At 44.1% G+C, this 11,376-nt stretch overlaps 1 protein-coding gene and 1 pseudogene across 1 annotated transcript in view; one reads left to right on the top strand and one right to left on the bottom strand.

The window, feature by feature from the left end:
* Positions 1-218: 218 nt before the first annotated feature.
* LOC107525251 (large ribosomal subunit protein uL4 pseudogene) lies at positions 219-1,510 on the bottom strand (annotated as a pseudogene).
* A 4,742-nt stretch (positions 1,511-6,252) lies between these two features.
* The window catches only part of RPN1 (ribophorin I), a 28,620-nt gene continuing 23,496 nt past the window's right edge, over positions 6,253-11,376 (top strand). The window contains exons 1-2 of the mRNA XM_016197337.2: positions 6,253-6,588; positions 10,142-10,206. Of these exons, the coding sequence (XP_016052823.2) occupies positions 6,253-6,588; positions 10,142-10,206 (401 nt within the window). The remainder of the gene's footprint in view (positions 6,589-10,141; positions 10,207-11,376) is intronic.

Genomic DNA, 11,376 nt, shown 5'->3' with positions numbered 1-11,376 from the left:
GTTGCCTCCTGTGTGTGCCCTGACCAGGGATCAAACCCACAGCCTACGTATGTGCCCTGACTGAGAATCAAACCTGCAGCATTTTAGTGCTTGGGACAACTCTCCAACCAACTGAGCCAGGGATCATTGGTTGCTACTTATTTTGCCTTTGAACAGCTTTTTATTAAAAATTAGCTATCTAAAGTGATTTGACCTTTGTAGAATAAACAAATTTAAGTTTATTCTGTAGGTTTCTTTTCTTCTGTAGCGGGTTTCTTTTTTGTGGGCTTCTTAGCTGTTGGTTTCTTGGTAGCTGCAGCCTTTTTTCCTACCAAAGGCTTCTTTTACTTCTTAATGCTAACAGCCTTCTTTCCTTTCTTCCCTACCATGGGCTTCTTGCCTTGAACCCCCTTCTCATCTGATTGGGCTTCTAGTACTGCTGCTGCTTTAGCCACCTGGAGCTTGTGGTTCTTAGCCTGGAGAAGAATGTTTTCCAGTGCATGGTCTGTGCATATGGGTTTAGCTTCAACAGGATTCAGTGGAGGAGTCTTCAGGATTCTGTGATGAGTCTTCTTGCATGGTGCTCAGAGGGTTCTTTGGATCTCTGGGCTTTTCAGGTTTCTGCTAAGGTTTGTATTAAGCATCTTGTACATGGGAAGATTGTAGTTACTCTCAAGGGAGGCAGCTTTACGCCAAGTGCCATACAGATAATCTAACTTGCTAACTTGCGGAAAGCACTTTCAGTCCAAACTGCAGAAATGACCCACAAGCCCAGCAGGAGCAAGTTTCAAAATCTCCAGTTTGCTTACATTAACTGAGCATTAAGCAGAGTAATTCCAGGGATGTATCTGAAGGCTTTGATGATACCATTGTCCTCATTATAGATGATGAAAGGTCTCCTGCACTGGATATGAAAACAGTTTCTCATTTTGTCCTTGCCAACTCTCATTTGCTGAGAGGCACAGACTTTTTTTTGATATCATTCTAGGCCTTAAGTTTCTTAAGAAGCAAAATAGCCTCCTTGGTTTTCTTGTAGCGTTCAACTTTATTTTCAACCACCAAAGGAAATTCAGGAACTTCCTCAACATGATTACCTTTTGACATGACCAGTGCTGGTAAGGCTGAGGCAGCCAGGGCAGAGCAGATGGCATCTCACTTCTGTGTTGTTTTCACTCTGTAGTGCCAGTGGTACCAGGTTTTGGTTGATGTAAACATGTGGCCTGTGCAGCACATATTTCCAAAAGCATCCTGGCCAGAAGTATGAATTCCACCACCTCCAACTCTGGGAATTTGAGCCACAGCTATGCCAGTACCCCAAGACTCAGTAGTGGTTTGATGACTTGCCAATTCACTGACACATCATAGGGCTATCTATTGTTTTGTGCAAGCTGGTGTGAACAAAGTTCGTGCAAGCTGGTTGAACACAGCAGGCAAAGTGACATTTTTGCCAGATAATTCTCTTTTCGAAGTATACTGATATCAGTGGACAAGCACGTGCCATGGCCTGGAGAAGAGAAGGCCACACTCCTTTCAATCCAGGGATTCCCACAGGAAAATGTCATTGGTTGATTCTTGTTAAGTGCCCACAACCTTGGTGCATCAGGATGATGCTCTGACCAAATGAGCCACCTGGCCAGGGTGGTTATTGTTTTTAATAAATTTGAGAAGTGTTCAGCCATTATTTCTTGGGAAAAAAAAATATATGTATTAGGTAAAGCTGCTGCATTTTCTAGATTTGGTAGAGTGGCCTTGTGTAGCAGTAGGTGGCCTGTAGGGCCCAGTGGCACAGCGTCTCCAGTCACCCGAGCTAAACACTCCAGGTGTGCCTGTGTGTGTGCTGTGTGCACTGTCCTGTGATAGTTGAGCCTTGATTGATGTTGGTGTCACTAGGAGGCATTGACCCCTAGGCCAGTAAGCTGCAAGTCTGGCTGTGACTCCAGTGGAGGAGCTGTTGGGCAGGAGTCAAACCTATAGAACAGGACTTGCTTCAGTGCGGCTTTGGTGCTCACTGAGTCCACCCCTAGAATGAATCTCTTGTGGAGGTGGTAGAGTTGTAATCCATCCTGGTCTGAAGCTGTCCACCAGGTGCACTGACTCTGGAGCCTCCAGGGAGTTGCAAAGTCAGGCATCACTAGTGCGCTGCCTAGGGCCACCCGGCATGAGCTTCAGAGCGACCTGCTGATGGCTGTTACTTGTGTTTGGCTTGGAGGTGCCCGGGAGAGGCCAAGCTATGAACCAAGGCAGGCTGCCACTACTGCTGGGCCTGGGGCCACTTAGCAATAGGTGGGGGGTGTGCAGAGGCCAGATGCTACTTGCTTGAGAGATTTTAGGGATGTCCGAAACATGAGGCAAGATAGGTCAGTTGTAAGGAAAAGCCACTGGAAATAGCTTGGATAGCCCCGCAATTTGGGTGGGGTTGGAGTCTCAGGGAATCACCAGGGTGGGGCAAATAGTGTGATCCAGCGGGTTTCAGAAAAGGAACAGTGGCCTCTGCCAGCACTTTTGTCTGACAGAAAGCTGTCGTGTGGTGTCCTGTCCGTACCCCCCCCCCCCCCCCCCCCCCCCCCCCCCGTTCTTGCTCTGACATCAGACAATTCAGTTCCTCCTCCTATGTCCCTGGTTCCTGTCAAGCTGCTGTGCCAGCACTGGAGCTCAGAGGGAGTGAGTCCAAGTAAGTCCTTGTGTGGGCTCTTTAAGAGGAACTGCTGGGACTCCCGCAGCCCTCTGTCTTACTCAGCCACAATTCCTGCTGGAATTATGGGGACTTCTCTTCCTGGCACTGGAATCCTGGGCTGTCGGGTTTGGTGTGGGGCTGGAATCCTGGACTACAGGGATCAGGTGGGATCTCCGCAGTGAAGACAGCCCTCTTGATTTTAAACCACTACACATGGGTGTAGGATCAGCCTGTTCTGTGCCTCTGCCCTCCCACCAGTCTCTATGTGGCTTCTTCTTTAAATCCCTAGTTTTAGGACTTCCTTTCAGCTATATTTCAGGGGGTTCTGAATGATGGTGGTTCTGTGTATTTTTGATGTGACTGTGAGAGGATTTGAGTAATGTGTTTACCTATGCTGTCATCTTGACTGAAAGTCCACTGGCTGAATTCTTTTAATGAAGTCTATGTTTTCTTTCACAACGTTGCAGGGAGGTGAAGCTCTGGGTTTACCCGGTTACTTTGGGATGACAATGATTTTGGTAAGGGCTCTCTTCATCTTTTCCCCTGACTATACCACGTTGTTAAAGTCCACTAATTGCATATGATTGCTCAATTGTTTTCAACAATGCCCTGGGACATAAATTGCTCTACAAACTAATCCAATCAAATGTGGCTCCTTTGAAGGAACAGTTTGTGAAGCCAGTATTTGGCATTTGTTCCAATCCTAGGGAGGCTTCTCTCAGCTGTCTTATTCCCTGTTCTCTCCTGAAAACTGCTGGCCTACACTTTTGCCTTTCATCACAACCTCCATTGTTCTTCGGGGTGCTCTTAGGCTTGTATTTCTCCATACTCTGAGGCAAATAAAGTTATTTCCTTTGGAAAGAAATTAGGAACTATCTGTTTTACTGCCTGCTTCTCCACTTAAGCAGAATCTCTGAGCCAGGACTCTGGAGCCAGAGAAGGGGACAGTAGAAAAACTTCTCTCTGAATGACATCCTTCGTCTAAGAGTTGAACCGTCAATGGATGAGAGGTGGGGAAATAACCCAAATTCCTCTTGTCTTGCCTCTCCTGGAATGGAAACACTATCTCATGAACTGGGGCAAGGGTGATCAGGGCCCCAGTCTTGAGAGAGAGTGATAGAGAGGGAGAGAGAGAGAGATAGATGATGATAGATAGATAGATAGATAGATAGATAGATAGATAGATAGATAGATGATAGAGAGAGAGAGAGAGAGAGAGAGAGAGAGAGAGAGAGAGAGAGATGCTGTGAGACTGTGAATGAGGCAGAAATTATTCAGGGGAAATGAAAGTTCTGAAACTCCAGGATAATTCAGGGATACCTTTGCTGTGTAATTGTCACTTGGTGGAAAAAATCAAATGGGTTCATTCCTTTGGGACTTGGTGGATCTCCCTAGATTTGCAACTGACCACTGTCAAAACAGCTTCCCTGTATTGCTTTTTAAAAAAATCCTCATGTGAGGATGTTTATTGATTTTAGAGTGAGGGGAAGGAGGAGAGAGGAAGAGGGAGGGGGAGAGAAAAAGAGAAAGAGAAAGAGAGAGAGGGAGAGAGAGAGAGAAAGAGGGAGAGGGAGAGGAACATCGATGTGAGAAAGATGGATCAGAAAAATGGATCAGTTGCCTTCTATATGCAGCCTGACCAGGGACTGAACCTGAAACCTAGGTATGTGCCCTGACCAGGAACTGAATCTGCAACCTTTGGGTGTACAGGACAGGACAATACTCCAACCAACTGAGCAACCTGGCCAGCGCCCTGTATTGTATTTTAATGATGATAATGTTAAGGGGTTTAACATTATCTATTCTTTCCTTGTCAGGGAGATCAGGTTTCTAGTCCATTTTGCTCTTACATAGCCATGTGACTTTGGGTAAGTTACCCTCTCTGGATCTGTATCTCATATCTGGGAAATAAGGATTAGATTGGGATCCCTAATGCTTCCTTTTGTGTGTGGAAACCTGGGATTTTATTCAATAGTCTGTAGTCGTGGAAAGAGCTACATTTTGGAGTTAGTCCAGGTTTCCAAACAATCTCACATTTACTGGCTTGGATACGTGAATTTACTCATCCATAAAATGGGGTAATATTTATAATGAAAAGCTCATTTAGCCCTAGCTGGTTTGGCTCAGTGGTTAGAGTGTCAGCCCTCGGACTGGAGGGTCCCAGGGTCAATTCCAGCCAAGCGCACATGCTTCAGTTGCAGGCGTGCAGAAGGTGACCGATTGATGTGTCTCTCATTTTTTTGTTTGAAGATTTTTTTAAAAAAATATGTCTTTATTGATTTCAGAGAGAGAGAATGGGAGAGGGAGAGAGATGGAGATAGAAACATCAATGATGAGAGAGTCCTCATTGATCAGTTGCTTCCTGCATGCCCGTCTGGGGATTGAGCCCGAAACCCTGCATGTGCCCTGACCGGGAATCAAACTGCGATCTCCTGGATCCTAGGTCGATGCTCAGCCACTGAGCCATGCCCAGCTGGGCTCAACATCTTTTGCTTTCAGCTGAAGATGGTATTTAAGGTGGTAGCTTCAGCCATCTTGGCTACTCAGTTTTCCTGGGTCTCTTGCCTGTATATAGGAGGCATTCATGTTATTAAACCTTAATTTGTCCCCTACACACAGGCAATTTCTGAACTGTCCCCTTCTTAACTCCTTTCCCACACCAGAGCCTGGAAGCTGGCTCTCAAATATGATCCTTGGTCCAACCTCTCTCTCTCATATTGATGTCTCTCTCTCTCTTCCCCTTCCACTCTCTCTGAAAAGCAATGGAAAAAATATCCTCAGGTGAGGGTGGAAAAAAAAAAATGTGTGTATATATATATAAAATATACATATATATATAAAATATACATATATATATATAAAGCTCATTTATTCCTTCAATAATTGTTTGTCGACCACCTATTACTACACACTGAGATTGTGGGATGAACAATCCTCCCTGCCCTCAGAGGGCCTATTACTTGCTTATTGTTGCAACAAATTGCCACAGACTTAATGGCTTAAAACAATATGAATTTATTATGTCTAGAGTTCTCAAGGACAGAAGTCTGAAATGGGTCTCACTAAATAAAGTCAAGGTGCTTTTGGTTTGTCTGATGTTCTTTATGGTTGCATTGAGGTTATGCATTTTCAGCAATTCCGTGGCAATACCTCAGAAGTGAGGTGCCCTTCTGGGTGTATAAGATAGTGGCTATAGATAACACTATGTCTTATAATTGGCGATGTTAACCTTGATTACTTGGTTAAATGGGGTGTCTTCCAGGATTCTCCAATGTAAATTTATTATTTTCCCCTTTGTAATTACTACATAGTTTAGGGTAAATCCTTGATACTGTGCAGATGCCCTGTTTCTGCTTAAACTTTTGCCTAGGCTTTTACTTTCTCCGTTTGAGCTAAATTTTACGGTCTCAAGGAGCAGAAAGACCAGGGTTATTGCAGGGGAAGAATGGTAAGAGCGAGCAGATCGGCAGGGGCCAGTGCCCGTAAGAATTAGCTAAATGAAGGGCCGTGCAATCAGGCGCCGGCGGGCCACCCGTTGCCCTGGAGACGGGGTCCTTCATCCCCCTGTGCGGCCACCTCGTGGCGCCAGCCCGGGCCCAATGAGCGGCTGCGCGGTGGCCGGAGGCGGGGCGATGGCGCCGGCGCGCGGCCTGCGGCTCAGCTTGGCTCTTGTCATGGAGGTCCCTGCCTCCCCGCTGCTTCTCGTCCTTGTGCTCGGGGCCTGGGCCGCAGCGCCGGGCAGCGCCTCTCCCGATGCACCGCCGTTGGTCAACGAGGACGTGAAGCGGACGGTGGACCTGAGCAGCCACCTGGCCAAGGTGACGGTCGAGTTGGTCTTGGCGCACCCAGGCGGCAGCTCCACGTCCCGCGCCACCTCCTTTCTTCTGGCCTTGGAGCCGGAGCTCGAGGGCCGGCTGGCACACCTCGGCGTGCAGGTGAGTGGGGTGGGCCTCCGCCGCTCCAGGCGTCTGCCCTTCGACTCCGCGCCCCTCTCCGCCCCTGAGGAAAAGCGGGGCCCCGGGCGTTGGGGGACGCCCCTCGGCGCGGGACACGTCAGCGTAAGGCTGGCTGCTCGGGCGCGGGCCGCACCTCTCCGTTGAGCGGCTGCTCGCGGCTATTGTGGCCCGGCGCAGGTGTCCTTGGGCCGAAGGATCCTACTCATCCCAATAAAACGAAGATCATAGCCTCAGCAGAGGTCTTTATAGGCTGCCAGTGCGCACCAAACTTTCTCTTGATTTTCTCATGACAACGCGGTAGCCCGACTGGAAGACGAATAAATGAGTTAAAATTTAATTTCCTTAATGTCTGGTCTAGGTGCAACTTTCTAGACACCATCTAATGCAGCCAGAAACGTAATAGGGGTAGGTTCCGAGTTGAAGTTTGTAATCGTTTGAAATTGTTAATGTAACACACTTAAGGTTGCTGATGAATGCTTTTTAAAATTTTGTTCTTTAAGTTAGTTTTAAAAATCACACAGGTAATGTAAGCCCGTTTAAATTATACAGAAAGGTAACATCCAGTTCTCTACCTTCCCCTTCTGGTTCTCATTCACACTTAAGTTCATAAGTTTGCTTGTGTCATCCCAGGTATTTCACTGAACACTTTCACCACTCAAGGAAAAGACAGTGTTGGCTTTGGGAATATACACGTACAGAGCTTTGCTTTTTTTTTTTTTTTTTTTTATCCTCACCTGAGGATATGTGGATATGTTTATTGATTTTAGAGAGAGACAGGGAAAGAAAGAGAAACATCTATTTGTTGCCTCCACAAGGGCCCTGACCAGAGGGAACCTGACAGGACCAAACCTGCAACTTAGGTGTATGCCCTGACTGGGAATCAAACCGTGACCTTTCAGTGTATGGGAGGAAGCTCCAGCCAGCTGAGCCACACCGGCCAGGGCCAGAGCTTTGTTTTTTATTGCTATTTTCATTAGACAACATCCATTAAGTGATTACCCAGTTATTAAGAGAAGAATAGTCATTATGGTATCATATTTCTTCTAAGCACACCTTACTTTGTGACTGAATCTGGACCTATTAAGCTGTTTAAAGAGGTTATACTTATGAAATGACTTCTATTCACATCTTATCCATCATAAGCATTTGCTCAGTTCTACTCAGGTTTGTGGAAAGATGGATTAACACTTCATTTAGATATGTGCTGCCATCTTTGAATTTTTTAAAAATATATATATGTATACCTTTCTTTTAATTTTAGAGAGAGGGAGGAAGACAGAGAGAGAGAAACATGGATGAGAAAGAAACATCTATGGGCTGCCTCCTGCGCGCCCCCTACTGGAGATGGAGCTGGTGACCTCTTGGTTCATGCGTGGTTGCTCAACCACTGAGCCCCACAGGCTGGGCAGGACAATGTGTTCTTATTTCAAAGAGGCAATTGACTCCTTTTGCACCATTTATTTGTGAACCTATATCGCCATCTGAGAGTTTTGGCTTTTGTTTAGAAATTCACCTTACGGTTTTTGCTTATCCTCTTGTTAGTGGTGGAAAATGTCACCAGGTGTTAGACCTCGGTTAGCAACCTCAGTTCTTGAATTCTGGCTGAGAAGAATTCAGAGCCAAGACTCAAATTATAAGAGAAGGTTTATTTAGAAAGTCACAGAGGTAGAAGTGAGCCATAGAAGACATGGATTCAGGAAACAAGTTACAGCAAAACAAGGGCCCTTGGAGCTTAGGGATAGGGGCAGGGAGAGATAGATACACCTTGAGAAACATAAGCGGGAGGAGAGGTTGGGGCGTGCTGGGGGGGATGGGAATTAGCATGCCCTAGGGAAAGAAGAGGGTGTGGGGAAAGGCATGGGCATGGGCATGCTTCATAGAGAGAGCCTCCAGAAATTTATTTCTCATAGTTCTGGAGGGTAGAAATCTCAGATCAGTGTGCTAACATGGTCAGGTTCTGGTGAGAACCCTCTTCTGGGTTGCTGATGGCAGTTTTCTCCTTATATGGAAGAGAGGGCAAAATAACTCTCTGGGGTCTCTTTTATAAAGGTGCTAGTCCCATTCATGAGGGCTCTCCATGACCTAATCACCTCCCCAAAGGCCCCACTTCCTAATACTATCACATTTGGGGTTAGGATTTCACCATATGAATTGGAGGGGAGGACACATTCAGTCCATAACAACCACCATATCATTAACATGCCATGCCCAAATGAACAGTAATACATAATCTTATCTAATAAACAGCACATATGCGCCAATTGTCCCAAAAATGTCTTTTATGGTTTGTTTGTTTGGTTCCTCATCTTCTTACTACCGAGAACCCATCTTATATTTTTCCTCTCGTATGGACGATATATTTAAAATATTTTGTCTCTCTAATCTTTTATTAAGTAATATCTCTTATTAAGACAGTGATATGCACGAGTATAGTAGAGTGTTCCCATTGTGATAAGATTCTAGTCAAAGAATGAAATTTTATTTTTATTAGCATTTATTGAGGATAATTGTATGATTACTTTAGGCTTTTTGAAATATTAAAAATTGCTTTCTCATTGTAGCTTTGTATACCCTATTGGGAATCAGTGCTTCAGTGCTAAAAGGTTATCTTAATATTTTTTTTCTTTTGGTGGAGGTTGGGTTGGCAAAGAGATTGATGGTGTGCGTATACATTTGCTCAGTCTGTTGCACAGTCTCATGATTTGAGATGCCTACTCTTTCTCAGAAAGACCCTGCAGCCTGCTGGAATTAACATCCTTTTCCTGATTACACATCCTGCTGCAGAGAAGGATAAGAATAAGGGTGTGTGCCAAGCAGTGACTATTGGCTCCTTCTCAAGGACTTTTGCTGTTAACTTCTTTTGTGCAAATAAAAACAATTTGGTCATGCATGAGACTTCTACAACAATAAATAATAGTATTTATTGCCTATGCATATGTGTATTTTGATGTAAATGAAGATGAAAAATGCCCAGAAAGAAATCTTTCAGGCCTTTATATTTGGAAATGTGAAGTGTATTTGGAAGTGTAATTTTTATTTGTAGGTTTGTATTTGATAACTCAGGAGAATGTTATATTATAGAGCTTATTATAAAGCTTATTTAGTGCGGAAGTAAGTCTTTGACAGTGTTCTTGTGTTTCAGAAGAAAAAAAATTTTTACTGAAACCAGAATTCAATCTTTAAAAAGTTCTGGTAGTTTTGAATACTTTAATATGGATATTCTGAGGCTGTTGGTTAATGTTGACTCAAAAATGAGAGGCCAGCCTCATTGGCATGGCTCAGGGGTTGAGCATTGAGCTATGATCCAGGAGATTGAGGTTTGGTTCCCAGTCAGGGCACATGCCCAGGTTTCGGTCTTGATCCCCAATGGGAGGCGTGCAGGAGGCAGCCAATCAATGACACTCTTATAATTGATGTTTCTTTTTTTCTCTCTCCTTCTCCCTTCCTCTCTCTGAAATCAATAAAGATATATTAAAAAAAAGTTAGAGGGCAAAAGACATAAAAAAGAATAACTTTTTTTGTCCTTTTATAGGTAAAGGGAGAAGATGAGGAAGAGAACAATTTGGAAGTACGAGAAACCAAAATTAAGGGTAAAAGGTAAGCTAATGAGTAGTCAGAATATCTATATCTATATTTGCCTCTTCTTGTTATAGATTATCATATAAGGGTTAGTAGAATCATAAGCTAGGAGAGTTATTTAGGAAGTGCCTGGTATATTAGGAGCTGTTTCAATTAATATAGTGTGTGGTAACAAACAACTGGCTGTAATATATTTTGGACCCATTTATGAGTTTTTTCCTGATAACTTGCTAAAATTGGATTCCCCTAACAGTGGCAGTTTATTTTACAACAGGAAAGTAGTTACTTTCCATCCCAGGTCTCTCTAATCTATCCCCAACCAATAGATGGGGAAGCAGTGTGAACTCCAAGCTATTTGCCTCAGCAGATATCCTCTCATCAATGGCTGGCTACTATCCTGTTTTGAAGGGGCAGACAGCACCCCGTAGTTCCCACTTTCAAGATTTCAGGGCATGGAAAGTGATGCTTCTTTGAAGGAAGTAGACTGAGCTCTATAAATGTTAAGATTGGCCTTGTTCTCTGCTTTAACCTCAGCACAGCCTGGGCCCTGGCACTTACTAATTATTTATATTAAAACACTTTATTAAGGATATTTTTCAAATACGTATAAAAAGCACAATGAATTATATAAAGAACCCATATATATTCCTTCACCCAGTTTCAATGATCAGTATTTTGCATGGCGTGTATTAGGCACTGAAATATTTGCTGAATGAATGTTGTGGGGAGAAGAGATGTATTTAGCTCAGTGATTCTTACTGGAGTAAACATCCTATTATAGGATGTTTACTCCAGGACAGGTACACCCTCCCAACAAAGAATTATCCATCCCAAAATGTCAAAAACCCTGCTTTAGTTTATGTTAGAGTTTATCATAGGAACAGAGAAAAAAATTGGTTCTTGTGCTCTCCCTCTCCAGAGCACGTGTATCTTTCCCTTCCCTCTCTGTTTCCCCCCAAGCTCATTACCTTTGCCTTTCCCTCCCCTAAGCTCCAAGGCCTTTCTTTTGCTTCTGTAACTTGTTTCCTGGCCTACGCAGCCCATCTGGCTCACTTCTTACTACCTCTATAACTTTCTAAATGAACTTTCTCTTACAATTTGGAAAAAATAAAATTAGTTCTTTTTCTTTTTAATCCTCACCTGAGGATATTTTATCTTTTATTTTTATTGATTTTTAGAGAGGGAGGG

Source organism: Miniopterus natalensis, chromosome 7 (genome assembly GCF_054644295.1).
Source record: "Miniopterus natalensis isolate mMinNat1 chromosome 7, mMinNat1.hap1, whole genome shotgun sequence".
Taxonomy (NCBI): domain Eukaryota; kingdom Metazoa; phylum Chordata; class Mammalia; order Chiroptera; family Miniopteridae; genus Miniopterus; species Miniopterus natalensis.
Note: the sequence above shows the minus strand (reverse complement) of the source record. Positions and strands in the feature narration are given on the sequence as shown.